Here is a 15,949-nt window from a genome sequence, read left to right on the forward strand (position 1 = left end):
CGACGTAAACCTCCATCGTTTTGCTGAGCTGTTGAGCAAATATCTTCTTCACAAGCCTTTGATAGGTAGCCCCCGTATTTTTCAGACCGAAAGGCATCACCTTATAGCAGTAGAGACCCCTATCAGTTATGAATGACGTGTTCTCCTCGTCGGCTGGATGCATGGGGATCTGGTTGTATCCGGAGTAAGCGTCCATAAAGCTCAGCATCTTATGTCCCGCCGTGGCGTCGACCATTTGGTCTATTCGTGGGAGCGGAAAGCCATCTTTTGGGTAGGCTTTATTGAGATCGCTGAAGTCGACGCATGTCCTCCAGCTCCCATTGGGTTTGATCACCAGAACGGGATTCGATACCCAGCGTGGATAGTGGGCTTCCCTGATGAACCCATTTTTTATCAACTTGTCGACCTCTTCCTTCAGCGCTTCATATCTCTCAGGATTCATCAGTCGACGCTTCTGGCGCTTGGGAGGATATGAGGAGTCGACGTTTAGAGAGTGACATATAACCACGGTGTTGATCCCTTCCATGTCGAAGTGACTCCAGGCGAAGACATCTAAATTCTGCTTGAGGAAGTTTTTTATCTCAACCCTAAGTGAAGGGGCTAAGTCTGAGCCTATTTTCAATACTTTGGTGGATTCGTCTTTATCAACTTGAATTCCCACCAATTGCTCGATAGGTTGAGACCACATGACCTCCTCTTGCACCCTGGGGTCTATGTCCTCGACGGTATCATGATGAACCATTCTTGCCTCTTGCCTCCCCGGCTGGTCATATCCGCACAGAGCGTCAGAGTATGCCACCCTAACTTCGTACTGGTTGCTCTTCATTTCCCCTACGCCATTTGGGGTTGGAAACTTGACCTTCTGGTGGTAGACGGAGGTTATCGCCCTTAATGCCTGGAGGGTTGGTCTCCCGATTACCGCGTTGTACTGGGAGCCTCCTTTGATGACCACAAAGTTGGCCATCATTCTTGCCTGTCGGGGTTTTTCTCCGGTGGTTATAGGTAGCCGGATAGTTCCTTGAGGGATGACGGAGTCTCTAGTGAACCCGTATAGTGGCCTGGAGGTCCTTTCCAACTGCCCCTTGTGGATCCCCATTTTTTCCAAGCAATCGGAATATAGGAGGTCCACCGAGCTCCCATTATCCACCAAGATTCGACACATGGTGTGGTTTCTGATCATGGCTTCCACCACCAGTGCGTCGTTGTGGGGGAAATGGACTCCGCTGGCGTCATCCTCGTTAAAGGCCACGTCAGTGTGGCTGTGCCTCTGGGTTTTTGCGGCGGAGATGCTCCAGAACCATTCCTGGTAAACCCCATTGGCCTCATGCGCGTAGTCCTTCTACGACCTCCGCGTGTCTCCCCCTATATAGGGGCCGCCGAGGACCGTTCATATGACGCCGACAGGTTCCCGATCTTCTGGGCGATGGTTCTCCTCTCGGCGTCGGCCATCATTTTGCCCACCATGGCCGTCGTTGCGGGGTCTCCGCTCGGCCCTGAACTCCTGCAGCCTTCCCTCGCGGATCATTCTTTCGATTTCATCCTTGAGGTCAGCGCAATCATTGGTGTGGTGGCCGACATCGCTGTGGAACCTACAGAATTTCTTCGGGTTCCTTCAGCTGGGATCCGACTTCATTGGTTCTGGTCGGCACAGTAAGTTTTCGCGGCCGACCTGGTTGAAGATCTCCTCGACGCCTACCGTCAGTTCATGGTAGGTGTCATATTTCTGGAACAGCTGAGGCCTGCAAGCATCCTCCTGCCTTGGCTTCTTGGCCTCTGGTGCTCCTAGCGTCGGGGTCGGTTGCTTGTCTCCGCTTCCTCCTCCTCGACGCTTCTTCCCATCTTGTTTTGATGGCGACGACCCCTGCTCGGCCCCTTTACCCTTATTTGACCTATGATCAGGGTCGTTGGCATCTGCTTCTTCAGCATTGATGTATCCTTGCACTCGTGCAAGGAACTCCTTGTAGCTGGACGGGGGTTTTCGGTTCAGTTCCCTTTTGAAGGGAGTTATTTTTTTCATGCTGGATAACGCCCCCATCAAGGCTTCTCTGTCCGTTATATCCATTGTAGCGGTGACAGCCTCGCCGTATCTGGCAAGCCACTCTCTTAACGTCTCATTTGGCTTTTGGTATATCGTTGTTAGATTCTGCTTCGGGGGGACGTACTTTTTAACCCCTATGAATTGGAGGGAGAATGCTTCCTTTAACTCATCCCAGCTTGAGATAGAGTTTGGCTTCAGCGTCCGGAACCATCTTCGAGCAGAGTCTGTTAGGTGGTTCTGAAAGGCTCGGCACATAATCTCCTCGGCGTATCCGTGCAAGAGCATGTGCCCTGTGTATATCTCCAGATGGTCGTCGGGATCTCTTCGCCCGTCGTATGGTGGGATCGACGGCGACCTGTATTTGTCGGGGAGAGGAGGCGCCATTATTTCCACGGTGAACGGATGGTCATGCGTGCGACTGGGTGTAATGTCAACGTTTACCACCTCGGCCACTCGTCCAATGTTCTTCTTCAGACCTGCCACGTCCCCCGTCAGCTTTCTTTCCAGGCTGGCCATGCGTTCCATGAGGGTTCGCGCTTCTTCTGTAGAAACGACCGAGCCAGCAGCTCTCGACGCTTCCACCCTTTGAGCAATGGGTCCACCTCTGGCCTAGCCGCCCGCCTGTACTGACCCCGAGTCTCCTGGTTGGTTTCCTCCGGGATTTTGGGGCAGCACCTCAACAGCTCGGAGTCTGGCGGCTCTCAATCAGCTGCCAGAGGAATGGGAAGGCCGAGGCCTAGGAGGGCCCTGGTGGTTCTCGCTTTCCCCGGTTCCTTCCTGGATAGGTGGGTGGTTACCGTGATTCAGATTTCCCATCATGGCAGGTCCCTGCGGCCTCGAGGCATCTTCTAGTGGCGGCATGGAGTTCCTTCCATCTAAGCGCTCAACCACGGTCATTAGCCCACGTACCAACTCGGTCAGGGTGGTTTAGGCCTGCATCTGCCTCGGATCCTGCCGTGGTGCGTCTGGAGGTGGGACTCCATTTCCGTCTGGGCACAAATCTTCTTCCATCCCGTTATTCTCTGGGTGGATGGTGGTTTGTAACTATGTTTTCGGGGGTCGAACGCTTTCGGACTCCAGTGGAGTCACAAATTGTTGACGGTTAGATTTCGTCAACAAAAACCGGCCGTGTTACCTTTGGGTTACCGGCCTATGTGTGTAGTGAAAGTGTGGATACTTGTTAGATATGTGTATTTGTGTGTTAAGTGAACTGTATGTAAACAAACACAAGGAATTTTATAGTGGTTCACTCTGTAAAATTAGAGCTACATCCACTGTAATTTTGTATTTCTTTTGAGGGGACAACAATTTACAAGTTATCGCTCTCCTTTTCCCTCTTGTGTTCAATTCTCCGACCCCTCTCTCGGTGGGGGTCTTCACCCTTTTATACTGGGCTTCCTTCACCTAGTGGGTTTCTTTGATCGGTGGAAGCACTCAAGTGTTCTCCCTTGGTAGGCCCAGATGTAGCCCACTAATCAGCATTGTTCACTCAGCTAATTAGTCTTCTATTACGACTCTGTGATTCTCTGTAATGCTTTCCTGTCCCCTGTGGGGCGGTTTGAGAGTTTGTAATTAATGCTGACAGACGTCTTCCATTTTTGCACACAACCCGCCATGTCTTAAAAGAACGTTCCCCTCGTCGCCAGCGCCGTTTTAGCCCCATTCGTCTTCTCTGGCGACCCTTTCTGCGGTCGAGGAATCTCCACACCTTAATTTAGGCGGCACTATCCGTCGGCGCCACAAGGGGTCGTCGCCTTAATCTGGATTTCATTTTTGGGCCTTGCAGTTGATTAGGAGGGAAACGTAGACGTCGAGGGTTGTGTGCTTGGCGGAGAGTGGTTATGGCCATGTGTCATGGTGTCGTTGATCCAGGTGTTCATCACATTTTCCTACACAACAAGTATGATAAGCATTATGTTTACTACGGAAAGGGAAATTAATTAAAAAATAAAAAAAAAACATAAGGGCTTTGTGCAGTTCGACAAGACTAAGCCATATACGTAGCAATACTGGAAAGCCATTTGGTGCTCAACCCATTGTCCACTGAAAGACAAAATTTAAGTCCAAAAAGTTAGGGAAAAAAAAAAGGGGGGGATCTCATGTACGGTTCTGTAGAGTGGCAGTAAGGGTGACTTATCTGTCAACTTTTCCACTATCACCCCCAAAAAACCAAACTCTGCCTTACGTAAAGTTGCCAGAGTACGCTTAACCTCTGGATTTGAAATCACTGCTTATATACCTGGTATTGGCCATAATTTACAAGAACATTCTGTAGTCTTAGTAAGAGGGGGAAGGGGGCACGAGGAACTGCCCCCTTTGGCCTTAATTGTTCGAGGAACCCTAGATGCTGTCGGAGTAAAGGATCTGCGATGGGAGAAGTTTTTATTTTGTCATTTTTTCATCAATGCTGGCTCAGTCGAGGCTCGTCCATGCCCAATCCCAATTACCTTGACACCAAAGAAGAGTTCGACCCAATGCTTTATTTCTGTCCTAGTTGATCCTGATTCGACATTAGAAGTATATTGATTTTTCAGCAATAACCGAAGACTTTTGTCTGTAACTACGAAATATTGGATTCCATCAAGAAATTTTCTTCCCTATGAGTTCTAGTCTCAATAAGACTGTTAGGTCTTATGTTGTTTAATACCCCTTATCGGGAAACTCTGGCAAGGTCTATTATTCCTTTTTCCCAGTGAGTGCAGGCTTCATCGAAAGGCTCGTGGCATTATTGGGTTCGCTTGCACACTTCTCCTCTCCCCTGGAATGGAAAGCGATATATATTCCCCCCTTAAACTCTGTACTATAGCTATCCAGCTGACGAGTTTACCCGAGCTCTTGTGCTCCGGGGAATAAAATAAGAAGAGAAGGTGTCTAAAAAAGGAAGCAGAGGTTCTTCACTTCACGTGACATAGCTACGCTCAGGTTTCACCAACTTCGCGTCGGGTTCACTGAAGTGAAATCTTGTTAAAGCAAACCAACGTTGAACCTTAGGACGGTAGCGAAAGGAACCTTCTTAACCGGGTCAATTCACAAGTTAGAAGGTTCAAAACGATACCCAACACCACACAGGAAATGCAAAGCAAGTACACATGCAGCAAATTCATATAATATTCCATAGCAAAAAGAAACATGAATGGAAAATCAAAATGAAACTTGCTTTGTTAATTGTTAGTCAAAAACATGAATGGAAAATCAAAATGAAGCAAAAAGAAAGAGTGAAGAGAGTTGCAATTACCAGGGCAAGCCAATTGGAGGGAGCCAGTCCAGAGAACGAAACTTGAAAAACAAAATAAGGCCCTGTTCATTTCGCTGATTCGAATTTTGCTACAGTAAAAAATTCTCACAAACAATCACATCTAATTTTTTTGTTACAGTAAAAAACTCTCATATAAAATTATATATCAACTCAAATTAAAAACTTGAATCAACAAACTAAACAGACCATAATTTATATATAAATACAAAAAGGACCAGACGAGCACGAAACGGACAAAGCTCCATATTCTCTTCTCTCTTGAGAATGAACCATCCAAACACGCTGAAATTTGGATTTTGTCCAAAATAATAATAATAATAAAAAGTTTCGAATAATAAGACAGCTGTAAAGCAACTGTGAGTCTGTGATTGTAAGTACATGAAATATCATTATACATACATTTCTAAGCATTCAAACGTCTTTGTGCATAAAAAAATAAAAAGATACTTTTATTTTATGGATTTAAATTTTATTATAATAAAAAAAATTTATAAATAATTATATTTAATTTTTTTATTACAGTAAAATATTTTTATATAAAGTTACATTTTAATTTAAATTAAAATTTTAAATCAGTAAACTAAACGAACTCAAATTATGTTTACGTGACATTTACTCAAATCCTAATCTTAAATCCCAATGATAAATTATGTTCATACATAATAACTCGTTTAGTTCACGTGTTAAATTAATAATTTTGATTCTAAATTTAAATTTAGATAAATTTTAAAAATACTCCATAAACTTTTATCACTTGTTCACCTTGTTCTTTGAGCTTTAGAATGCGACATCCACACCCCTCAAATTTTAAAAAGTTAGCAATAATACTCCTTCCATCTATTCACCTTGCCCTTTGAATTTAGGTTTCATTCATTTCACTGATTCGAGTTTTTAATTCCAGTTTTGCTATAATTAAAAGCTCTCACAAAAAATCGCATCTAACTTTTTCTACTACTATTAAAAGCTCTCACATAAAATTACATCTCAACTTGAATTAAAAATTCAAATCGATAAACTAAATTAAAAACGTATTCATTTATTATTTTTACTCTTTAGCAGTCTTTTAATATCTAGATCTTTGTGTTGAGTGAGTTTTGGAGGCAATAAATTAGTATCCATATACAATTTTTGCTTTAATTTTTCACGTTTGAGGTAATAACTGGATCATTGTATTGAGTGAGTTTTGAAGGCAAAAAAAATCGTATCCATATACCATTTTTACTCCAATGTTTTCACTTTAGCATTCTTTTAATATCTAAATCATTGAATTAAAAAGCTCTTACATAAAATTACATCTCAGCTTAAATTGAAAGTTCGAATCGATGAACTGAATTAAAAGCGTATCTATATACCATTTTTACTCCAAATTTTTTCACTTTAGCAGTCTTTTAATATCTAGATCTTTGTGTTGAGAGAGTTTTGGATGCAATAAAATAATATCCGTGTACAATTTTTGCTTTAATTTTTTACATTGGAGACAATAACTAAATCATTGTATTGAGTGAGTTTTGAAGGCATCAAAAATAGTATCCATATACCATTTTTACTCCAATTTTTTACTTTAGCTTTCTTTTAATATCTAAATCATTGGGTTTAGTTAGTTGTTGAGGCATTAAAAGGGTATACGCATTCCATTTTTGCTGTAATTTTTTCATTTTAACAGGCCTGTAATATCAAGATCTTTGTGTTGAGTTAGTTTTTGAGGCATTAAAAGCGTATCCATATACCATTTTTACTCCAATTTTTTCACTTTAACAGTCTAAATTTTGTGTTTAGTGAGTTTTGGAGGCAATAAAATAGTATCCATGTACAACTTTTACTCTAAATTTTCACATTGACTACTTTTTAATAACTAGATCATTGTGTTGAGTGAGTTTAGGAAGCATCAAAATGGTATCCATATACCAATTTTACCCTAATTTTTTCACTTTCGCATTCTTTTAATATCTAGATCATGGGGTTTAGTTAATTTCGTAGGCATGACAATTTTTACTCCACTTTTTTTTTAACAGCCTTCTAATATCTATATCACTGTGTTCAGTGAGTTTTGGAGGCATTGAAATGGTATCCACATTCTATTTTTACTCCATTTTTTATAATCTTTCTGTTGAATTAGTTTTGAGGCATTAAAAGGATATCATATACCATTTTTACTCCAATTTTTTTCACTTTAACAGTCTTCTAACATCTAGACCATTAAGTTGAGTCAGTATTGAAGGTCCAAATTTACTTCAATTTTTTCATTTAATAGTGGAGCTAGCTTTCGGCTTTAGTGGGGGCGTTATGGGCATACAATATTTTTTAAAAAAAGTAAATTATATGAAAAATATATGTAAATTGAATGTATAATATTTTCAAGAACTATCAAATACATATTGAGAATTCTACGGTATGAAAAAATATCTTAACCTTATAAAGTCATATCTATATAAAAAAAATTATTTATTTTACGTACTATTTATTTTCATGTGATTTTAATAAGATCTAACAGAGAAATATACTATCGATAAAGATACCTTACCATTGATTTTTCTTTTTCTCATTTTTATAGCATGTATTATGAGGTTATAAAAAATAGTGTTTTATAATTTAAAATGTATAACATATTCAAGTTAATTAGTATCTTTTCTCAATCATCAGTTCATTTTGACTAAAAAAGATCTAAGCATGTGAGTTAGTAAAAATATAACGAATAAGGAAAGAATAAAAATTGAAAAATGTAAAAGATATTGTTGTAATTTTTATAATCAAAATCAAACCTTTTTTTGTGTAATATCAATGATATTGGCCCTTAGATCCATAGAGGGAAAAAACGCCCCTCCTATAGACATGCCCGAGCAAAAAAAAGTGAAATTCCTCATATGAGATTATTTATTTATAAAATAAACTGTTGTGCGGGTAAAGAAGGGTGTTATACATTGCTTGCCCGCAATTTTGGATGTCAACAAAGTGCCGTAACAAAACGCATCCTACATTTATGGCTTACGGGAAATGATTTGTTACGTGCAATTATTTTTCAAAAAATTTCAAGCAAAAAAATATTTTTCGAAAAATAGTTGTACAATTTTTATTACCGCTATTATGCAGGAAAAAAAAAAGGAAATTGAAGATTAATATAGAAATTTGGATTGGCGATTTGCTAAAGTAAAAAATTTGGATTTTTCTGTCTTTTTTTTTTTTTTGGATTATTATGTTTGTAAGTCACCGTCACCTCAAAAATAAAAATAAAAATAAAAAGCTCACCAACAACTTTACCAGCTGGTTATCGGGTGAGTTCAATCTGACATCATCAGCCTTTTTAATTTAATTTTAATTTTTGTTTTTAAATTTTAAATAAAAAATAAATAAAATTGAAGACAGCGATTATTCTCTCTCTGAGACTCTTCCCCCACTTTCCCTCTCTGACTCTGTCTGTCTGCTTCGTCCCACGCTTTGCTATAATTCTGTTTGCATTTCCATTTTGCCCCTTTTACATTGCCTTGGTGTTAAATTCTGAGTTTTTATTTTTTATTTTTTATAAGATAAGATAAGATTAGATTAGAATTGTATTTGATTTTTGATTTTGGGTGGGGAATTGAATTGGAGTTAGGGTTTGGCAGTTGTCCCCAAAATCAAAACAAAAATCAAATTCGTAAAGGTTCGCAGATGGTGTAAACTGTAAAAGGAAGGAAGGGAGAGAATTGGGAGGGAAGATCCAATTATCAGTTAATAATATAATCATTTGTTATTAGAATGGCGTCCTCCGATTTGCCGATGACTCCTCAGTTGGAGCAGATCCACGGTGAAATTCGCGATAATTTCCGTGCCCTCGCGTGCGTATCATTACTACTACTATTGTCTATTACTATTTCTCTTTTGTATTTATAAATAAATTTTGGTGATTATATCTTCATCTTTCACTCATATCACATCATTTAATTACATCACATAAGCCAAATCAAAGCAAAGCTAGGGTTTTTCTTATCAATTTTTCAATACATTAGCTTTATTTCTTTCTCGTAATATTTTCGTTTATTTTATTTTATTTTATTTTATTTTTGGTTTGGTGTTTCCAAACAGAAATGGGTTTCAGAAGCTGGATAAAATCAAAGATTCCAACAGACAAAGCAAGCAGCTCGAGGAGCTTACCGGAAAGATGAGGGAGTGTAAAAGGCAGGTTTCTTTTTCCTTTTTCTCTTCTCTTCTCTTCTTTTCTTTTGTAAATGATAATAAAGATTTTCTTCGATTATCAATGTCCCATTACCTCAAATGTTATTGTCAAATTCAATGGCCTATCCTATAGCTAGAAAAATGAAAATTAGTTGCAAACTACTAGTACTATTTTTTGCAATGTAATTTTGAAGTTGTTATGTTTGTGTTATGTTATGTTTCAGACTAATAAAGGAGTTTGATCGTGAAACTAAAGATGAGGAAGCCAGAAATACTCCTGAAGCTAATAAGCTACTCAACGACGAGAAGCAATCTATGGTTCCTTCCTTGTTCCTCAATTTCACTTCCTTTTTGTTTCTCCTGCTCCTTGATTGACAGACAATGTTGTTTTGAATCTTTTGCTTGTTGTTGATAACGTCAGTGGTTATACTTGTACTTTGCAGATCAAGGAGCTCAATTCATATGTGGCATTGAGGAAAACGTAACTTCACTTGTTACCCATTTCGCTCTCCTTTGTCGTTAATTTAATTTCGCTTTTTTTATTTTTATTTTTATATATTTTCCTTCAGTCTGGCAAAACTACATGCACTCGTTTTTCTTCTTCTTGGGCTTTCTTTGTTTGACAATATGCATTTCATGCTGTTCTTGGTCATAAACTGCAGCTACATGAACAGCCTTGGGAACAAGAAAGTTGAACTTTTCGACATGGGAGCAGGGGTTAGTGAACCTACAGCTGAGGAAAATGTCCAAATGGCATCATGTAACATATTCTCTTGCCGTCTTTTCTTTTTCTACGTTGACTTCATCTCAAACATTGTTTAACGGAAGAAAACAAACAACTTCGTGCAAATGGATGGTTGATCTTGAGTTTATTTTGCCTCGTAGCTATGACAAATCAAGAACTTATCAGTGCTGGCACGAAAACAATGGATGAGACCGATCAGGCCATTGAACGCTCTAAGAAGGTAAAATAATACACATCCGCAATTTCAAGTCACTAATGTCTTATCATTGTTGTTATTGCCAGCATTATTTAACTCTTTTGAGTTTTTACCACCCTTAGGTTGTGGAACAAACTATGGAAGTGGGAACTCAGACTGCTACCACCTTGAAGGGCCAAGTATGCTTATTTGTTATCATAGTTATTGATTTTTTTTTTCCTTGTCTAGTCTTCTAAACTTTGCATCTGAATTATTGCAGACTGAACAAATGGGCCGCATTGTGAATGAGCTGGACACAATTCAGTTCTCAATCAAGAAGGCCTCCCAACTTGTGAAGGAGATTGGTAGGCAGGTTAGCCCCCCCTCCCCCTCTCTCTCTCTCTAAAAGCAGCCTATCTTTTCACATTTTAGAAAACGAAAATTGTTTGCTTTATTTATTATTTAATTTATAAATTTCTTTTCCAGGTTGCAACAGATAAATGCATCATGCTTTTTCTATTTCTGATTGTCTGTGGCGTTATTGCAATCATTGTTGTGAAGGTATGCAATAACACTTGAATTTAAATTCTTACTGTCATAAATTTTGGTACCTTGGTGAGCCTTCGTGTTTCCAAAGATTAAATAGCAAAGCACTTTCTAACGCATTGCTTTAGGAGTCTGTAAAATATCGGGAGTCATAAAGGAGATGAAATTAGTTAAACCTCTGTTATGTGCGAGCTTAATGTCAACGTATGAGCAAGACTAGTAAGAATGTGTCGTTCTCATCTAATTGTTCATTCTTTGTTGTTAATATCCAGATCGTGAATCCTAGCAACAAAGACATAAAGGACATCCCTGGATTGGCACCTCCTGCCCCGAGCCGTAGACTTTTGTATCTGAGGACTCCAGAGCATTTGGAATAGAGGATTTGATATTCCCATCACTCAATTACCATTGGTTCATTCATGCTCTAGAGAACAGAAAAGGGGGAGCTCAAAGCATTGCTGTATGTGGGCATCGCTCGGGTTTTTATGTTCTTCATTTATTTTCATAGTTGAATCCATTTTTTCGGCTTGAGATGTGCATATCCTGTTTGTGATTCTGTGTAAATCACATGCGAGTCCTTTTTGGTTTGGTATTGGAATGCGATTGGTTGGTGCTTAAAAGACTGCTGTAGGGCGAGAGAGATGAATATGGAAATGTGCCTATTTGCTTTGAACCCACGTTGTACATGTCCAATGAAAGGAAATCTGTATGCTATTTTCGAATATGCAATTGTTTTCACTTTGTTCCTGGCTGGATATGGGAACGCCTTGGCGTGTTCCTTGTTGGCTTCAGTGCTATAATTTCCCTTCAGATTGCGTGTGTAATTGTGTATTAGTTGATAGTATATCAAGTGCAATAACAGATTCAACAGGGAGAGTTTCGGTTCGCAATGCTTGGATTACTGTTCATCATCGAGTACAATTAATCATAAATCGTAATTATAGATGGAGGAGAGGGAGACGTAATTGTAGAAATGACTAGTAGCAGAAAAGGAGAAAAAAAAAGTGTGATAATATTGAAGAATTATATCTTTTTCTTTTTTTTTTTGGGGACAAAAAATTGGTTTTCATTACCAAAAATAGGTGGCCCTGCAGGAGCATACAAATTTCGAGTCAAATCATGCACGCACACCTCATTACAAATGAAATATTACAACGAATCTCCCTGAGGCTTTCTAAGAGGTAGGAAAAATAAAAAAAGAAATCTCTCTTCGAAAGAAAGAATAATAAAAGTCTAAACTGCACTAGCACTGCATTTCTCTTCTTTTCTCCTAGATTTCCCTTGCTAAACACGACCCTTTATAAATGAATTTTCATATTTATGTTTGGTTTCATGAAGTTATGCAGCATGGTCGCCAAGCTGTGTTCTTCCAAGATAAGACAATCTCGCTGATGCAATTAAAGGCGCTTCTTCATCGCCATATGCATCGGTACCAGAACCCGTCCCGCCACTGTTGTCACCACTGTTATTGGGCTTGAATATATCAGATGACTTCTTCTCTAACTTCCAATCCTGTATTAGGAGGGCAGTACATGGAAAACCCAACTTTCAGATTACAAGACTTAACTGAACACCAAATACATTGATCACAGTGTCATTTAGGTTTTCATCACAGCATGCCAGATTGTGCATGATCGTCTACAGGCATCAACAGAGTTCTATAACTTCAAACTCAAAAGAAAATCTCAGCTTAAAATCAAGGATTGTTGCTTTAAAAAGAAAAGAAAAAAAAATTCAAAGAATTATCCAACCTTGGTGAGTCTTTCGGGAATAATATCAGTGGGTAGTTGAGATGCGCGTACATCCTTAACCTTTATATAGTTGTACATCACCACACCACATAATGCTGCAACGAAAAAAGAGAGCGGACACAGAAATCTGGTTAACAAAATCTCAAAGTCAAAGAATATCTAAAACGTGGTTATGCAATATCAAAACAGGGACCTACCTATAGCATAGCCAATTATGTTAAGTCCCGTGATAGCCGACTCCGGGAATATAACAGTGGAAAGGGCTATGAGAATCCAGTCCTTTAAGACACCAGCGACACGGATTGTAACTGCTCCAGTTCTACCAATTACTAAGAAAATGGAGAAGTTCAAGGCCAAAGCACAAAGAGCATTGGTGAAAAAGATCCAGAAGTTGAACTGAATCTGCGAAACTTCCATTGTAGGCTTCTCCAATAGAAACCAAGGCACAAACAGAAACACAAAACTGCAACCAGAAAGATCAAAGTAATAAATAAAATAAAGCCATAAAACAAGGGTGAAGTTATTCCAATGAAAACGTCCTGCAGAATGAAAGTAGATATACCTGCATGGAGCAATATAATATAAGCTGGTGATTGGATTTAGAGTCAAGCCTTTTTTCTGTAGAAGGACTTGTGTTAGGACGAGCCTAAGAGCTTCAGCGAAGATGCCTGTTACCTGGTAAACTGTGCCGACTACGTTAAAATGAATCTCGCCATATGAGGAAATGACGACTCCGACACTGACCAGCACCATGTTCAAGAAGACGTCACACCTTAATTTGTCAGTGCCACACATAACCGCCATAAGAAACGTAGCCACCGGCACTGCAAGAACAAAATTCAGAGTCGAGAGATCATTTGCTACGATAACAAGGACTGTCACGATAATGATTAGTATAGTACGATAAAAAGGAAATGCGTGCTTCTTCTGACTGAGACATACTTAGAGCTTTGAGCATTTGGATGAAGGCCACAGAAATATGCAAGTAAGCAGTATTGCCAAACCTGTAACCATACGGAAGAAAAATCGAAACTTGTCTTTGATTTGAACACAAGAAATGAAATAAAGTCGATGGATGCACAATGCTCATTCCCGCCACTTACTGAAGCATAGCAAATAAGGAAAGTATAGTTTTGGTTTGTAATCTAATCGGTAAACATAACAGTTAATAATTTTAGTGCTTACCAAAGACTTGAAGCAAAGAAGGCACTAATTGGTATGACACAAGTAGCGTATCTGGCAGCCACACGGGAAGGGGAAGGGAACAAGTAAGTGAGTTTTAGATTTAGTGGAACAAGAAAAAAGAACAAATGGGAGAGGTGAAAACTGCAGTCTATATTAATAAAGTAATGCTAAGCTTAAGAGAGTAGATACATTACATTTCAAACGTCATTTTGGCAGGAGAAACAACCTGCAGTCAGATTTGTTGAGATAAAAAAGTGTTAACAAACCTAGATTGATGAATATTAAAATTAAGCCTTAAGGAAAATGAATCCAGAGAAAGAAAGTGGAAAGTAAAGAAAGCAAGTGTGGGACCTTGAAAACACGGACGAGAAAGAAAGCGACGAGTCCAGAGAAACCCATATGAATCATGGTAAGCGTTATGGGAAGTGGAAAGTTGAAGTATTTTGGAGACAGAACCCACTGCAGTAGTGCGAGTGAAATTGACATTTCATTAAACAACATTAGATTAAGATTAAGCCAAACACAATATAAGAGCAAGAGAATGAGAAGAGCAAAGCAATTTGCTTCTTAGTGGTGTGGGTACCTTGTTGTACAAAATAACACCGGAGGAAAGCAGAATGTAAATGAAAAGGTAAAGGTACGTCAACACAAGCGGTTTGTTGATGTTGATCGGCGCCATCTTTGCCTCTGCCTTTTTGCCTCTATATACTTGGACCTTTTTTTTTTTTTTTTTGGTCTAAATCAACATATAATCATGTTCAACTTCAACATAATATATATATATATATAATAATAGATCAGGCCATCTACACTTGGCAAAAAAAAAAAAAAAAAAAAAAAAAAAGAGTTAAATTCGCCCAGATTGGCGAAATGGGTCGTTGGAGAAAGAAAGGATTTTGAAGGAGAAAAAGAAAAAAAAAGGAGGAGGGGAAAATTGAAAATGGATTTGAAGAAGAAGCAAGGAAACAAAAGAAAACAAGGGGGTGTCGGCTGATCTGGTAGAAAAGCAAGACCCAAATCGAAATCGAAATCTTGCGCTCACCTGAATCAATTATTAAAAGTCTGTGTATTATCTAAAGGTAAAAGAAAAGAAAGGAGAGAGACACAATGAACCAGATTGGTTGAGTTAAGGACCCAAACCCACGGACAGACAGCAGAAGAAGAAGGAAGACGAAGAGTGACGTACATTCCAAACGGGCTATCATCAATCATCAATCAAGAGTCGAGAGAGAGGCGTACAATCATCAATCATCAATCAAGAGTCGAGAGAGACGACACTGGAGAGAGAGAGAGAGTAAAACAAATAAAAAACAAATAAAAAAAAAAGAAAAGGAGATAAAAGAGGTCAAACAAACAAATAAACAAACAAACCCAGAAGAAGAGACATTAATAAATTAAATTAAATTAAATCAAATTATTAAATAAAAAGATTAATAAGTAAAAGATTAAACAAGGGTTGTCTTGTGGCTGGGCTTTGTGCACTTGTGGGCCTGTGGGGCATCATCAGATTCACCTATTTCCCTATTATTTAGTAGTAACTAGTAAGATAATAAGATTAGATTAGATTTAAGCCTATTAGCTGTCACTACTATGACTATCTTCTCTACGGCAGCTAAACTGGTAATAATTTACCCACATAATATTACATCTATACAATCCAATACCACTCACCATTCACCATTTATATTATATTTCCAAATTTACCCAACGACAACTTGGTGTCAAGTGTCCAATCCATCACGTTTTTTAAGTGCACCTCTTTTCTTTTCCCTTTGATTTTATTTTATTTTATTTTTTGTAATTTGTATATTTATCTGTTGGTGGTTCATATTTCATAAAATAGAATGGAAGTTTGAGTGTGATGTTTTTGTTTTGCTCTATGTCTATCGACAACAGACACTAGAGGATTCAAAATCATTAGACAAAAAAGATTCTCTCCTCTACACCCATTGCCTCATTACCAATTGTGGTCTGCATTTTCTCTTGAGTTTTGAGGATCATCTTCTCATTTTTGTATTCATCTCATCTCTTGTCATTCTAATTCTCATTCTCTCATTATTCTGTGTTTGTATGTATGTCCATGACAATTATTGACTACCATACA

General features: G+C 38.7%; 3 protein-coding genes across 4 annotated transcripts; 1 reads left to right on the forward strand and 2 right to left on the reverse strand.

The window, feature by feature from the left end:
- Window positions 1-1,612: 1,612 nt before the first annotated feature.
- Window positions 1,613-2,554, reverse strand: LOC112090604. The gene has a single exon (XM_024162288.1). It carries the CDS (start codon window positions 2,552-2,554, stop codon window positions 1,613-1,615), a length of 942 nt encoding a protein of 313 aa, XP_024018056.1.
- A 6,126-nt stretch (window positions 2,555-8,680) lies between these two features.
- LOC21385239 (novel plant SNARE 13) lies at window positions 8,681-11,719 on the forward strand. The gene is made up of 10 exons (XM_024162286.1): window positions 8,681-9,106; window positions 9,354-9,446; window positions 9,668-9,761; window positions 9,887-9,924; window positions 10,106-10,203; window positions 10,329-10,408; window positions 10,507-10,563; window positions 10,644-10,736; window positions 10,850-10,924; window positions 11,182-11,719. Exons 1-10 carry the CDS (start codon window positions 9,027-9,029, stop codon window positions 11,284-11,286), a joined length of 813 nt encoding a protein of 270 aa, XP_024018054.1. The 5' UTR covers window positions 8,681-9,026; the 3' UTR covers window positions 11,287-11,719.
- Window positions 11,720-11,922: 203 nt separating this feature from the next.
- On the reverse strand, window positions 11,923-15,113 carry LOC21385240 (probable sugar phosphate/phosphate translocator At3g17430). 2 transcript variants are annotated; one of them, XM_024162285.1, is made up of 10 exons: window positions 15,032-15,065; window positions 14,429-14,560; window positions 14,197-14,304; window positions 14,040-14,071; window positions 13,846-13,896; window positions 13,603-13,664; window positions 13,223-13,484; window positions 12,858-13,123; window positions 12,661-12,755; window positions 11,923-12,421 (listed from the first exon to the last, which is right to left on the reverse strand). In XM_024162285.1, the coding sequence occupies exons 2-10, from the start codon at window positions 14,522-14,524 to the stop codon at window positions 12,248-12,250; spliced, it is 1,146 nt and encodes a 381-aa protein (XP_024018053.1). In that variant the 5' UTR covers window positions 14,525-14,560; window positions 15,032-15,065; the 3' UTR covers window positions 11,923-12,247. The 2 variants fall into 2 exon arrangements, with proteins under 2 accessions (XP_024018053.1, XP_010091288.1); XM_010092986.2 differs by having other exon boundaries at window positions 14,429-15,113.
- Between the last annotated feature and the right edge of the window lie 836 nt (window positions 15,114-15,949).

This window comes from Morus notabilis, unplaced genomic scaffold (genome assembly GCF_000414095.1).
Source record: "Morus notabilis unplaced genomic scaffold, ASM41409v2 Scaffold3490, whole genome shotgun sequence".
In the NCBI taxonomy this organism is placed as follows: domain Eukaryota; kingdom Viridiplantae; phylum Streptophyta; class Magnoliopsida; order Rosales; family Moraceae; genus Morus; species Morus notabilis.

Coding starts and splice junctions, on each gene's coding strand:
- LOC21385240 (XM_010092986.2), bottom strand. CDS start 14,524: ATGGCGCCGATCAACATCAACAAACCGCTTGTGTTGACGTACCTTTAC. Junction 13,124..13,222: donor TATTATATTGCTCCATGCAG/GTATATCTACTT, acceptor TTCTGGTTGCAG/TTTTGTGTTTCTGTTTGTGC. Junction 12,422..12,660: donor TTCCCGAAAGACTCACCAAG/GTTGGATAATTC, acceptor CTCCTAATACAG/GATTGGAAGTTAGAGAAGAA.
- LOC21385239 (XM_024162286.1), top strand. CDS start 9,027: ATGGCGTCCTCCGATTTGCCGATGACTCCTCAGTTGGAGCAGATCCAC. Junction 9,107..9,353: donor GATAATTTCCGTGCCCTCGC/GTGCGTATCATT, acceptor GTTTCCAAACAG/AAATGGGTTTCAGAAGCTGG. Junction 10,925..11,181: donor TTGCAATCATTGTTGTGAAG/GTATGCAATAAC, acceptor GTTAATATCCAG/ATCGTGAATCCTAGCAACAA.
- LOC112090604 (XM_024162288.1), bottom strand. CDS start 2,554: ATGGCCAGCCTGGAAAGAAAGCTGACGGGGGACGTGGCAGGTCTGAAG.